This window comes from Triticum aestivum, chromosome 3A (genome assembly GCF_018294505.1).
Source record: "Triticum aestivum cultivar Chinese Spring chromosome 3A, IWGSC CS RefSeq v2.1, whole genome shotgun sequence".
Lineage (NCBI taxonomy): Eukaryota > Viridiplantae > Streptophyta > Magnoliopsida > Poales > Poaceae > Triticum > Triticum aestivum.
This window is the reverse complement of record NC_057800.1, coordinates 455,934,710-455,949,834: the sequence shown is the minus strand read 5'-3', so window position 1 is coordinate 455,949,834 and position 15,125 is coordinate 455,934,710. Positions and strand designations below refer to the sequence as shown.

The 15,125-nt window shown below is 44.1% G+C and overlaps 2 protein-coding genes across 2 annotated transcripts; one reads left to right on the top strand and one right to left on the bottom strand.

Moving 5' to 3' along the window:
• The first annotated feature begins 1,748 nt into the window (after window positions 1–1,748).
• Window positions 1,749–3,554, top strand: LOC123058417 (uncharacterized). Its single transcript, XM_044481146.1, has 3 exons — window positions 1,749–1,983; window positions 2,096–2,242; window positions 2,701–3,554. Exons 1-3 carry the CDS (start codon window positions 1,900–1,902, stop codon window positions 3,316–3,318), a joined length of 849 nt encoding a protein of 282 aa, XP_044337081.1. The 5' UTR covers window positions 1,749–1,899; the 3' UTR covers window positions 3,319–3,554.
• An 863-nt stretch (window positions 3,555–4,417) lies between these two features.
• LOC123056932 (uncharacterized) lies at window positions 4,418–8,057 on the bottom strand. Its single transcript, XM_044480146.1, has 4 exons — window positions 6,524–8,057; window positions 6,210–6,424; window positions 5,171–6,121; window positions 4,418–4,987 (listed from the first exon to the last, which is right to left on the bottom strand). Exons 1-4 carry the CDS (start codon window positions 8,055–8,057, stop codon window positions 4,967–4,969), a joined length of 2,721 nt encoding a protein of 906 aa, XP_044336081.1. The 3' UTR covers window positions 4,418–4,966.
• Window positions 8,058–15,125: the final 7,068 nt, after the last annotated feature.

Genomic DNA, 15,125 nt, shown 5'->3' with positions numbered 1-15,125 from the left:
GGGTCATCCCAGATATTTGTGCCTTCCCCATCACCGATACGGCGCACCAGACCTTCCTTCAGCACTTGCACCCCTCGTAGGATACTTCGCCATGCATATGAGATTCCTGGTTTTGGCACAACATGTAACACATCAAAATCAGGGAAGTATCGTGCTTTCATGACATGCACACATAACGACTCTAGATCTGAGAGTAGTGGCCACCCATGTTTAGAAAGCATTGACAAATTGAAAGTGTGCAGTTCCTTGTATCTGAGTCCTCCGTATTCTTTTGATTAGTGTTTCCCAACTCAGCCAACGTGTTTTTGCCAGATTATCCTATTGAGCCCACCAGAAATGCGAGATCATACCATTCAGCTCCTCACAAAAGCTCTTTGTAAGATCAAAACAAGTCATGGCAAAAATAGGGACTGCTTGTGCACAAGCTTTAATCAGCACCTCTTTACCTACCTTGGACAACATCTTTTCCATCCATCCTTGGAGCTTCTGCCATATTCTCTCCTTTAGATAAGCAAAGGTGCGAACTTTGGACTGTCCAACATACACCGGAAGCGCCAGATATCGACCACCTCTTCCTTCTTTAGTTACACCTAAAGTTGCCATCATGGCCCTCTTAGCTATCTCTGTTATGTTTCGACTGAAAGTGATAGAGGACTTGTCAATGTTTATTGTTTACCCCGAACAATCCTCATACAAATTTAGAATGTTTTGCAGATGATGTGGACTCTCCTGAGTTACTTTCAGCAGAATCAACGAATCATCGGCAAATAGTAGATGATTGAAGCTCGGGGCTTGGTTACATATCCAGACACCCTCCGTAGTACCATTACTCTCAGCGTGGTTAAGCAAACTCGAAAAAGCCTCAGCACAGAAAAAAATAGATAGGGAGACATCGGGTCTCCCTGCCTTAAACCTCTCTTCGGGATCACCTTGTCTGTTAGTTTCCCATCTATCTGGAACCTACATCGAACAGTTTTGCAGCAATTCATAATCAGTTGGATCCATTGCTCTGCAAATCCCATCTTCCTCATCATAGCCTCCAAGAAATGCCACTCAACGTGATCATAAGCTTTGCTCACATCTAGTTTCAGAGAAGCTAATCCCTCCTTCCCTCTTCTCTTCTTATGCATATAATCTGTCACTTCATAAACCAAAAGGATATTATCTGTGATGAGTCTACCCGGAACAAAGGCACTCTGATTCGAAGCAACTATCGCTGGAAGAATACCTTTAAGTCTATTAGCCAACACCTTGGATATTAACTTATAAACCACATTACACAAACTTATCGGCCTCAAGTCTTCCATACTTTCTGGATTCTGTACTTTTGGAATCAGCACCACACAAGTTTCATTCCAACTATCAGGCATTGGGGCACCATTGAGAACTTTTAGTATTTCTTGGGACACATTCGGACCCACTGTAGCCCAATATTTTTTTATAAAAAATGGCAGGCATGCCATCAGGACCAGGTGCCTTGAGATCCCCGATACTATCCAACGCCTCCTTTACTTCCATCTCCATATATGTTCGTAGGAGTTGGTCATTCATATTGAGTTAATTACACGATAGTACCACAATTGGGGCCGTGGTGGCGAATTGGTACTCGTTTTGAAAATTTTTACGTGTCAGTACCACGTTTGGACCGAACCGTTGCAAATCAGGCTAAACTTCGTATTTGTACGTATTGACGCTGGAACTGACCGCCCGGGCCTGCGCGTCAGATGCCACGCTGGCGAATCGGCACTCGCCCGCTCGCTCAATAGGTGCGGTCCGGCTCGAACCGGACCGGCCCGTGCTCCACTCTGTTCCTCCTCGCTCCTGCCTCCCTCCTTGCTCCTCTCTCGTCGCCCTCGTCACCGCCGGCAGCTTTGCCGGAGCGGAGCGCCGCCGCCCGCCATGGTTTTCGAAGACGAAAGCAGTGAGGACACGTCCAGCCTGCCGTACATGCACTCGACCTCATCCACGGACGGGCTTAACCAGGTGATTTTCCTTGAGCTAGGTCTAGGGTTAGGGTTTCAGATTTGGGGCTTTTTGATTTGGTTGATTTCGCTGGGTTTTGATTTGGGCATTTTGATTGTACGAGCTTCGGCAGGTCCCTTTCAGCGTTGAAGATCCAGATTACCAGGGGCTTGAGCTGGAAACGATGTCGCCATGTGAGAAGCACGGCAAGGCATCTGAGAGGCTTGTCGCATTTGAAGGAACAGACACAGGGAGAAGGTTCCTAGCATGTGCAGAGCCGGTATGAATTCTATGCTGATAGTGGGATATTATATATAGGTTGATAGTGTCATATTATTGTTGGTTTGACAGTGCCATATTGAACATGAGTGAACATGAGTACAAGGCCTGATTATTAAGGGCATATTCATATATAGGTTGATAGTGTCATATTATTGTTGGTTTGACAGTATCTAGGTGGATAGTATGTACTGCATATGCTTTGGCAGTTCACCAAATTTGCAGTTAGAGATTGCTCTCTCTTGTTTTGTAGCGATTAGCAAAATCTAGTTCAAAGCTGTAGCTGAGTGGTGCTGTAATTTGTCATGCTGTTATTTAGTGGGTAGGTACATCTCAATTACTAGTGTAGCTTAGTGGTGCTATTATTACCAATGTACAGTGTTATTGCTTTGCACTAGTTATTTACCTGTGCTTCTGAAGTAACATGTTTATTTTTTTTATCTTTTTGCCTTTTTGCAGGAAGGGCAGAATTGTGGGTTTGTTGAATGGGTTGATCACCAGTGGCCCCCAACAATGCAAAATGCATTGTTGAAGCTGTGGGCCATGGTTGAAGATAGCAAGAGTGCTAGGGTGAATGATAATCTTGAAAGTTCTTTCACTATCCACCATCTGACAGAAGAGAAGAACAAGCTGGAGGCCAACTATGACAAGTTAGTCCAAGATGTGCATGAACTTATGAGCTTCCAGGAGGACAGGGTGGTGGATTTCAGATATCTGCAGGATAACCTTACATATCAGCAGCAATGCAGAAGTGAACTGCTGGCTGATATGAAGGCACAGATGGCAAAGAAAGATGCAGAGTTTGAGAAGCTTAAGCAGAATTATGAAGTGCTACTGAACCTGACAAGAGCACAAGCAACAGTCATCCAGAACTTGAAGTTGAAGCATATTAAAGACAAGCAATTGTTTAGTGAAGATAAGATGAACTTGGAGTTGAAGAATGCAGAGCTCACAAAGTCTGAGGAGAAGCTCACCCAAGAGAAGCTAGAGTTGAAGCTTCAGATTGCTGAGCTGATGAAGGCAGAGGAGAAGCTGAAGGAGAAGATCAAGGGGATCCAGGCCATCTTAGAGAAGTGAAGAAAATGAATATGAGACTAGTGGGTAATGCTGACCTTTTGGGCATGATGGTTGTGTAGTGTATGGCTCTACTAATTGTGAACTATGTCTGTGTATGTATGTAGTAGATATGCTTTTCATCCTTTTGTGAGAAAAGGATGAACTATGCATTTAAACTCAAACTCCACTATGTATTTGTGATGGACCTGCTGTGTACCCTATAATATGTTGAACTCCAGTAAGTATTGTGTGTTATGTTGGCTAGACTTGAAATGATGATATATCATGCATTGGAAGATGGATCAGATATTCTGTGCCATGAGATGTAGACTAAAAGTTATGATTTCTCTTGCAATAGGTTTTATATTTTTATATTAGATGATTATGTTAGCATTGGAAGACTATTTGATGGTTATGTTAGCACTGGAATATTATATGGTTATGTTATATCATGCATTGGAAGCCCATGTTGGTTAGGTTAAGTTGGTTCTGTCGACCCCTAGCCACCGTAAACCTTAATGGTTAGATTAAGGTGGTTCCGTCGACCCCGAGCCACCATAAACCATCATGGTTAGGTTAAGTTGGTTCCGTCGACCCCTAAGCCACCATAAACCATAATGGTTAGATTAAGGTGGTTCCGTCGACCCCCGAGCCACCGTAAACCATCATGGTTAGGTTAAGTTGGTTCCGTCGACCCCTAGCCACCATAAACCATAATGGTTAGATTAAGGTGGTTCCGTCGACCCCGAGCCACCGTAAACCATCATGGTTAGGTTAAGTTGGTTCCGTCGACCCCTAGCCACCATAAACCCTAATGGTTAGGTTAAGTTGGTTCCGTCGACCCCTAGCCACCATAAACCCTAATGGTTAGATTAAGGTGGTTCCGTCGACCCCGAGCCACCGTAAACCATCAAGTTATCCACCCAAGTGGCATCAATCCATCAACCATCAAGTTATCCCCAACAGAACCATCAAGATATCCATTGGCATCAGCAGAAGTTGCTTTAGTGGCATCAAACCCAAAAGAAAACACATTGTAGTGGCATCAAACTCTAAATAGTATATCATTGTAGCATGAGCACAAGTTGGTGCTGTGTCATCAAAGCAAAACAAAGCACAATGTATCATCAGCAACAGTTGCTGCAGTGGCATCAAACCAAAATAAATCACATTGTAGCAGCAGCACAAGTTACTGCAGTGGCATCAAACCAAAATAAAGCACATTGTAGCAGGAATACAAGACATTGTAGTGGCATCAAACCAAAAGATAACATGCCACATTGTAGCAGGTGCACATTGTAGAATCAACAGAAGTTTGCATCACCTTCTGCCACCTCTACTAGCATTGAACCAGGCCATCCATCCAGTGTGTGTGCCATCAGTTGGTGGAGGAGCACTAGAAGTTGAGGCACCATACTGCCTTGGGGCAGAGAAAGGCCTTGAAGAATTTGCACCTCTCCCAGCAGAAGATTGAGCACTAGAAGATGCTCTTCCAGATCCTCTTCCACCACCAGCCCTTCTTCCTGCACCTCTACCAGCACCACTTCCACCACCTCTACCAGCAGCACTTCCAGTTCTTCCTCCTGGTGTTGGAGCAGGAGCCCTAGTTGTTGCAGGTGGAGCAGCTCTTGGTGTTGGTGTAGGAGCTTTAGGTGTTGGTGTAGGAGCCCTAGTTGTTGGTGCAGGAGATCTAGCTGTTGCTGAAGCAGCTCTAGGTGTTGTTGCAGGAGCTGTAGGAGCAACACCTCTTGCTTGTGAATTCCTTCCAGCAGGCTTGGAAAACAATTCAAAGGAAACACAGTTAATAATACTACAAATAAGAAAGGTAATTTACAGAAACATCAAAATGAAGAACTAGTACAAAGGGGCTTACCACATGTTTGTTCTTTCTTAAGGCCAACTCAGGTTTCAACTGTTTAAGGCAGTTTGTGTATTTATGCCCTTGTAATCCACAATTGCTACAAGTTATTGTCCCCATTCTTGAGGTGGACTTTGGCTTTGGAACTTCAAATTTTCCCTTTATTCTCTTCTCTTTCCTTCTTCCTTTCTTCACTTTAAATGCTGGTGGTTCTATGTCTGGACCTGGGGTCTTTGTCCAGTCATGCTCACCAGGGACAGGATATATCATTGGTTCATATGCTGCCAAATAATATGGTTTCTTGAAGAATTTGCTTACAAAGTCCTCTGGAAACCTTTTTGCCTTGTTGATTGCTGAGATGGCATGGTTACATGGGATGCCACTGAGGTCCCACTTTCTGCAACCACAGGTTTCAACTTCCAAATTGACAGCATGTGTTTGCTCACCACTAGTTACTTGCCACAAGTTAACACCTGCTTGAATGGGTTTGCAGTACCTGGCCCTTTCCTTTTCAATCTCCAACTTCTCACTGTAATGTGGTGTGATCTCCCATCTAGCTTCCCTTCCACTCTCTCTATTCCTGTGCCACCTAACCATCTGCTTATCCTTTATGCCATCACACATAGTTCTTATTGGTTTTTTCCTATGATCTAGGATGTACTTGTTAAACACCTCTGACAAATTGTTGACAACCAAGTCAGTCTTGCTATTTGTGTCAAATGCATGCCTAGCCCATGTTTTCTTGGGTATTGCACTAAGCCACTGCCAAGCTTCCACACTCTCAGCTTTGAGATCATCCATTGCTTTATTAAATTTGTGTTCATTATATGCATAACTGGCATTATCCATGCACTTCTTAAGGTCCTCCCCCCTAAAGCCAGCATTCTGGAAGTTTGCATATATGTGTCTTAAGCAGAATCTTTGATGACTGTTAGGAAAAACTCTATTCACTGCATATAATAGCCCCTGGTGCACACAATTTAAACAGCTAAGCTACTGTCTAATACACATGTAAACACATATTTAGCAGGCAAAGCAAGGTGGATAAACATACCTTCTGTCTGTCTGACATTATAGTATATGGACCATACTGTCCAACTTCTCCTCCAAGACAAATCTTCAGTTGGTGTAGAAACCAGCACCAGTTTGCTTTGTCCTCTTGTCCAACAATGCCAAATGCCAGTGGGTATATGTTGTTATTGCCATCTCTACCAGTGGCAGCAAGGATTTGTGCACCAGTGGTCAGCTTGATAAAACATCCATCAATACCTAAAACAGGAAGTAAACATAACATGTCAAATGCATTTATATGTGCAACCTATTGAAACTAACAACATCAAAGTAGTGTACAAGATAAAATGAACTAACCAATGAATGGTCTACAGCCCTGTAGAAATCCCTCCCTTGCTCCATTGATGCAGTAAAACATGGCATGGAATCTTGGTCCTGGATGTGGGATTTTTTCAGTGGCTTTTGGAGTTACAGTGGTGACTATAACTCTACTCCCAGGGTTTGTATCCATCACAGTCTGAGCATAGTCTCTCAGCCTTGGGTATTGCTTCCTATGATCTCCCAACACAGCCTCAACAGCTAAGTTTTTTGCCCTATATGCCATAGCCTTGGGCACATCCACACCATACTTTTCCATGCAGGCATCAATAAGTGTATGTATGCTAGTACTGACATCAGATCTGAATAGTGGCTCATATTGCTTTGCAAGCCACTTTGCACTTACCCTGCTTGTTTCAGTAGAACTAGGGCAGGTGTGTTGTATCCTCATCTTCTTAATTACAAAAGTGTTTTCCCCTTTTATAACAGCTGCCACAATGCAGAACTTACAATGTTCATTCTTGCAATGCACAATGATCCTCTGATTTGAGTTCCTGTGATACTTGAAGTCTCTGCACTGAGTGATGTGCAAGCTCAACAGAGCATCTTTGAATTGATGTTGATCTTTGAAGCACATATGCAGTTTTAGTTGTTGGTGTGGTTGTTCCAAATCCTCATTGTACCATACTCTAGCTGGCCTCTTCTTTGCCCTACTCTTCCTTTTTTGAGGTAGCACAAATGCTAGTGGCTCAAACCCATCATCTTCACTGTCCTTCAATAAACTATCATCTTCTTCATCTGATGATGGTTTCCAATGAGGTTGCACTTCTTCTAAAACACTGGAATGTGACCTTGTTGTTGGTCCCCTCCTTACTTGCAACTTCTGCTTCTTCTTTGCTGGCACATATATTTTTTCCTCCTCTTCTGGAACAATAGGGTCATCATCCTCCAACTCAAATAATTCCTCTACCTCTGTGTCACCCTCATAATGCACTTGTTCTTCATCCTCTAATTCTTCTTCTGATTCTTCATCCTCTGTTTCTTCCTCATGTTGCTCTTGTACTTCTTCCTCTCTCTGTCTATTTTCCTCTTCCATCTCCATGTCTTCAACATCATGCATTTCCTCATTATAGTTAGGCCTTAAATCCCCCATGTCACTATCATACTGCCCTTCAGATCCTTCAGATGAACATGCATAACTGCCATCATAGCCAACTTGTTCTTCTTCCACAACTTCTTTTAACTTGGGATTTAGAACACTCCTGCTCTCTTGTGTTAAAACAGCAGGGCCTACAGCTGCAATATAACTGCTACTCTGACCTTCATAAGCAACACCTTGCTGATCAACAGCATAAACAGGAGGATCGGCAAGATCAAAAACAACAGGCTCAGAATATTCAGTTATATCTAAATTTTGCTTCCGTACAAAACCCTTCTGTGGTACACTGACAGCTGGTGGACAAGCCCTAAATAGCAAATTAAGCACCAAACTCTCCTCATTCTGCCTCTTGATCAACTGTAGTTTAACATTACTATCAACCAATTCCAAGCCCTGCTCTCCTGGGGTCTCCATGTAAAACATCAGTGAATCATCAATACTAAAGCCTTGGGTTTCCATCAATGCAACCATATTTAGATATGTCACATCTGAAGAGCTTAATTTCCTCTCTAACAGATCATTATTGTCAAAATGGATCCTAACATTCCATATGTCTTCATATAAACTACAATTCACATGCAATTTGCCTAATCAGTACACTATAACCCTAATTAGCAAATAAATGAGAAGAAAAAAAGAGGCAGAAACAGAAACTTACAGGACGCCGCCGAGCCCGTGGGTCAGCTCATGGCTATTGCTAGGGTTCGCCACCCATTGCTTTGCCAGCCGTACCCGCTGCTCCATGGACAGTGCGGGCTCAATGAACTCGTCGTCGTCGCTGGAGTACTCAGAGCTCGAGTAGCCATCGCCGCCCTCGATTGGAGATCTCCCCTCGATTCCTCCTGCCGCGCCGATGCCGAAGAGGGGAAGGTTTGCGCCGCCGCCATCGCCGTCGCCGCCACCGCCGCTGCCGCCACCACCGCCCGGGGGCGCCGCCGCCATCGCTGTACGCGCAGGGAGCTAGGGTTCGTCGACGAACAGAGACGGCGAGGAGGAGCAGAGTGGAGCACGGGCCGGACCGCACCTATTGAGCGAGCAGGCGAGTGCCGATTCGCCAGCGTGGCATCTGACGCGCGGGCCCGGGCGGTCAGTTCCAGCGTCAATACGTACAAATACGAAGTTTATCCTGATTTGCAACGGTTCGGTCCAAACGTGGTACTGACACGTAAAAATTTTCAAAACTGGTACCAGTTCGCCACCACGGCCCCAATTGTGGTACTATCGTGTAATTAACTCTTCATATTCGGTGTTACCCGAGGAATGACCCTCTCCAAAAGCTCATTCATGTGATGACCTTCACAAGAAGCAAACAAATTATTGAAATATTGTGTCACTACCACCGCCATCTCCTCCTCTCCATCCACCACTCTCCCCCTCCACTTTCAGTTTTTTAATTATGTTTCTTCTCTTTCTCTCTGAAGCATAAGCGTGGTAAAATTTGGTGTTTCTATCTCCTTTCTGCAACTAGCCCACATGTGCTCTTTGACGCCAATATGTGTCACGCTGCTGCTCAAGCTTCTCCAATTTGTATCGCAACATTTGCTCCCTTTTTGCTTGCTCCATTGAGATAGGGGCTCGTCTCCATCTTTCCAACTCTTTCTTTGCTCTAGCAATACATTTCTTCAAATCACCCAAAACATTTTTGCTCCAATTTATTAGATCCTTGGCCACATCTCTAAGAGCCTCCGACACCTCTCGCCCATGTATGTCACTGCTGGTTTTCCATGCATTCTCCACAATCCCTTCACATGCTTCCTCCTCCAACCACTTAGCTTCGAATTTGATGTCCATATCTCCTCCACCTACCCCACTACTTCTGTTACTCCCATGCTCGAGCTCAATGATTAAAGGTCCGTGATCAGAATGCCTTGGATTCCCATGTATAACTGTATACGATGGAAAATGTTCACACCAAGTTTGGGAAGCCACCTCCCGATCTAGCCTTCTCTTATATAGTTTGCTTCATCTTGGCTGTGATTTCTACAAGTGTACGGGTCCCTGACAAACCCCAAATCATGCAGTCCACACTCCTCTAGAGTCTCCTTAAACCTGTCCATGCAACGTTGGGGCCGAGCCGCCCCTCCTTCCTTCTCCCATCCCATCAGAATCTCGTTAAAATCCCTTGCGCACAACCACGATTTGTCACTGTGATGCTGAATAGTTTTGAGTAGTTTCCACGTTGCTTCCTTCTTATCATGTCGTGGTTCACCATACATCCCAGTAAATCTCCATGTAAAGCCATCATCGCCCATAATTGCTACATCAATGTGATACCGAGATTTAAGTTTTGCCTTAACCTGAATGCCATTCCTCCAAAACAAAGCTAGACCTCCACTCTGCCCTTCACTCATTTTCACCACCATATTTGTCAGTACCAACTTCCACCTAAAACACTCCATCCTCTTCTCATCAAGTTTAGTTTCTGACAAAAAGAGAACATCCGGGGCCTCCTGTTGGGAAACATTGCATGGAAAACAAAAAAATTCTACGCACACGCAATGATCTATCCATGGAGATGCATAGCAACGAGGGGAGAGTGTGTCTACGTACCCTCATAGACCATAAGAGGAAGCGTTTCTCAACGTGGTTGATGTAGTCGAACTTCTTCGCGCTTCAACCGATCAAGTACCGAACGCACGACACCTCCGTGTTCTGCACATGTTCAGCTCGGTGACATCCCTCGTCTTCTTGATCCAGCAAGTTGTCGAGGTACGATATGAGTTCCGTCAGCACAACAGCATGGTGACGGTGATGGTGAAGTGATCCTCGCAGGGCTTCGCCTAAGCACTACGAAGATATGACCGTGGGAGTAAACAGTGGAGGGGGCGCCGCACACGACTAACAATTGTCTGGGGTGTGCTAGGGGGCGCCCTCACATATATATAGGTGGGAGGGAGAGGGGAGAGGCCAGGAGGCGCCCCAAGTAGGACCGAATCCTACTTGGGTTCCTCCTAGGCCAGCGCCCCCCTTCCTTATTTACCGGAGGGGGAAGGAAAGAGGAGGGAGGAGGGAAGGAAGGGGGAGGCAGAATCCCCCCCTTTCCTTCTCCCTTTGCCTCTTTCCTTCTCCTCTGGTTCGGCCCATATGGGGGGCGCACAAGCCCCTGGCGGCGAGCGCATTTCCCCTCTTGGCCATCAGGCCCATATCTTTTGCCGGGGATGCCCGGAACCACTTTCGATGACCCGATATGTACCCGGTATCCTCCGGAACACTTCCAGTGTCTGAATACTATCGTCCTATATATCAATATTTACCTCTCGATCATTTCAAGACTCCTCGTCATGTCCGTGATCTCATCTGGGACTCCGAACAACATTCGGTCACCAAATCACATAACTCATATAATACAATATCGTCATCGAACGTTAAGCGTGCAGACCCTACGGGTTTGAGAACTATGTAGACATGACCGAGACACACCTTCGGTCAATAACCAATAGCGGAACCTGGATGCCCATATTGGCTCCTACATTTTCTACGAAGATCTTATCGGCCGAACCGTTATGACAACATACGTTATATCCTTTGTGAAAGGATCGAGAAGAGGTGTCTAGAGGGGGGGGGTGATTAGACACTAAGTACCAAAAGTTGCAGTTTTTAACTTCTTTAAGTTGAAGTGGAGTTTTGGCACAAGTTTAACAAGCACAATACATATCAAGCAAGCATGCAAAGGGTATATGAGCAGCGGAAAGTAAAGCATGCAACTTGCAAGAATGTAAGTGGAAGGGTTTGGAGAATTCAAACACAATTGGAGACACGGATGTTTTGTCGTGGTTCCGATAGGTGGTGCTATCGTACAACCACATTGATGGAGACTTTAACCCATGAAGGGTAACGGTTGCGCGAGTCCACGGAGGGCTCCACCCACGAAGGGTCCACAAAGAAGCAACCTTGTCTATCCCATCATGGTCATCGCCCACGAAGGACTTGCCTCACTAGAGGTAGATCTTCACGAAGTAGGCGATCTCCTTGCCCTTACAAACTCCTTGGTTCAACTCCACAATCTTTGTCGGAGGCTCCCAAGTAACACCTAGCCAATCTAGGAGACACCACTCTCAAAGAAGTAACAAATGGTGTGTTGATGATGAACTCCTTGCTCTTGTGCTTCAAATGATAGTCTCCCCAACACTCAACTCTCTCTCATAGGATATGAATTTGGTGGAAAGAAGATTTGAGTGGAAAGCAACTTGGGGAAGGCTAGAGATCAAGATTCATATGGTGGGAATGGAATATCTTGGCCTCAACACATGAGTAGGTGGTTCTCTCTTAGAAAATGTGTATTGGAAGTGTAGGTATGTTCTGATGGCTCTCTCCATGAGTGAAGAGTGGGTGGAGGGGTATATATAGCCTCCACACAAAATCTAACTGTTACACACAATTTTACCAATCTCGGTGAGACCGAATTGAGAAACTCGGTCGGACCGATTTAGCAAACCTAGTGACCGTTAGGATTTTCGGTGGGACCGACTGGATCAACTCGGTAGGACCAATGTGCTAGGGTTAGGGTAAATCCAAAATTCGGTTTGACCGATTACTCAAACTCGGTGGGACCGATTTGGGTAATAAGTGAAACAGAGAGTTGGCCAAGCAAATTCGGTGGGGCCGATTGCATATCTCGGTGGGACCAAAAATATTGCAATAGGTAACAGAGAGTTTGCAAGCCCATCTTGATGAGACCGAGATCCCATCTGTGAGACCGAACTGATTAGGGTTTCTGGCAGTGGCTATGTCAACTGAACTCGGTGGCTCCGGATAGAAAGAATCGGTGGGGCCGAGTTTGACTTTTGGTTTAGGTCATATGTGGAAGTGAGAAAGTGGTTGAGGGCTTTGGAGCATATCACTAAGCACTTTGAGCAAGCAAGCCATTAAGAAACACCTCATCCCTTCTTAATAGTATTGGCTTTCCTATAGACTCAATGTGATCTTGGATCACTAAAATAGAAAATGTAGAGTCTTGAGCTTGGAGCTTGAGCCAATCCTTTGTCCTTAGCATTTTGAAGGGGTTCCACATCCTCTAGTCCATGCCACTTCATTGTTGAACTTATCTGAAACATACTAGGTAAAAGTGTTAGTCGAACAAGAGATATGTTGTCATTAATTACCAAAACCACCTAGGGAGCACTTGTGCTTTCAATCTCCCCCTTTTTGGTAATTGATGGCAACATACATCAAAGCTTTAGATAAAGATATAGAGAATAGCAAGTAAAGCTTTGGAAAGACATGTAACAAGCATAGGCTCCCCCTACATGTATGCAAACATGTGAATATGGTATATAGAAGCATGTGAGAGCATAACCATGATAGAGTAGCAATGTGTTACATGTATCTTGGCTATATGCATCAGAGCAAGTGATGAAAATATGAGAAATGTACCTTCATGCCCATGAGTCCTTCTTGCAAACAGTATGTACATCAGCAACAATTTCTCATACACATGACTATGATGCATATAATTACCTTGTGGTCTTGAGTTGGCTAGGATGGGATGAGCCTGCGTAAACAAGGTTAGATAACATAGATGCACCCACTAGCTAGAAAACAAAAGAAACCACAAGAGTACCAAGACTGGGATGACATGTAGAGTGAGTACAGAGTACCACGATAGATATTGACATGTCCCCAAAGAGAAAGATATGCAATGAATTTAATAAATTTCTTTCCCTTGGATGTCTTGCTCCCCCTGAATCTAGCATGGGATACTGGGAGAAGATAGGGAACAGAAAGACATAGCTCAAAGAAACAAATGAACAGAGCTAATGTAAATAAGCACATATGAACATGTCTTTCCCCCAAGAAGACATGTGGCATCTCTCCTCTTGAACATCAAGCATCTGGGATCCTTGAAGATTACTCTTTCCTAAAGTATTCCCTCCCCCTAGAGATCTCTCCCCCTAGAGATATTATTAAGCTTTGATGTGATCTCTCTCTCTCCCCCTTTGACATCAATTTCCAAGAAGGGTCTTCTGGAATTTTTTGTGAATGGGTTCGATCCTTGAATCATAGTACAAATCATTAAGGTAAATGTGACGCTTGCAGAGGACAAGATTCATTGAGTGGAGCTGGATCAAGAATAAAGCAAGAATAAATGGCAAAATGTTTTTCCTGTAGTGAAATCGGTGTCACCGAGTTTTATGCTTCGGTTGCTCCAAAAATCTTCGGTTAGACCGGAAACATGAAACCGGTGGGACCGAGTTCATCACAAAGAAAAACACTTGTCACCTCAGCTCACTAGACAAATAAGATCTCACAAAGATTTGCAATGAATTGGATGTAGAAAATGCAGAAAGAAAGGAAACTAAAAGATCTAGATGAAGAACATAGAAAAGAACACAAGAGAACTTCATCTAGAGTTGGGCGGTGACAAAGTCACCTATGTTAGAGTACATTGACTTAGGAGTCAAGTGAGATCACTTGATCATAGGTCGTACTCATCGTTTAAGCTCAAAATGGGGTTACCATTTTTCATTTAAGTATCTTGATGTATTCACATCTTGTCGAGTTGCTTTGACTCATGACTTGGAGTAAAGCTTCTCTAAGATGGAATAACATACCTTGGGTGGCGGTGTTGATCTTGATTATGTAGTTGAACTTGTGTGGGTTGCTCAAGGTTGATGTAGCCCATCAAGAGTTGGGAGCACCCTTTGGATTTTGAGTTCATCTACCTACATGGGTTAGTTTTCGCAAGGAAGAGCACTTGTGTATCCAACATGACAATCATGAAACTCAACATAGAATTTGTCAAAGGATATGTTTGAGAGGTTTCCGGCTTCCTTGTCATCAACCACCATTGTGTAGAGACTTGGTGATGTAGAGATTGCTCAAGATGTGAGTGAGTTGCAATCTCATAGAATTAGATTCATCCAAGTACCTACAAGGGTTAGATAACATGCAAGACACAATTTTTCAAGACATAAGATAATCATCATAGGAGAAATATCAAGTGATTAGTCGTAAGCTCAAGTCTTGCATGTATCCAATGGAGTTCCTACTCCAAGTTTGAAGCATCAATGATGTTCAATTCACCTCTTAACCTACAAAACACTTTCTCATCAAGTGGTTTAGTGAATATATCCGCTAATTGCTTATCGGTGCGAACATGCTTAAGGTTTATGTCACCCTTAGCAACATGATCTCGAATGAAATGATGACGAACTTCAATATGCTTAGTTCAAGAGTGTTGCACGGGATTTTGAGCAATCTTGATAGCAATTTCATTGTCACAAAGTAATGGAACATGTTTCACATCCTTAAGAGTTTGGGTCATCCAAAGTAATTGAGCACAACATGAACCAGCGGCAATGTATTCCGCTTCGGCGGTGGATAAGGATACCGAGTTTTGTTTCTTGGAAGACTAAGACACAAGAGATCTACCAAGGAATTGACAAGTACCCGGAGTGGACTTTCTATCAACCTTGTCACCGGCATAGTTCGAGTCGGAGTAGCCAACAAGATCAAAGGAAGCCCCCTTTGGATACCAAATTC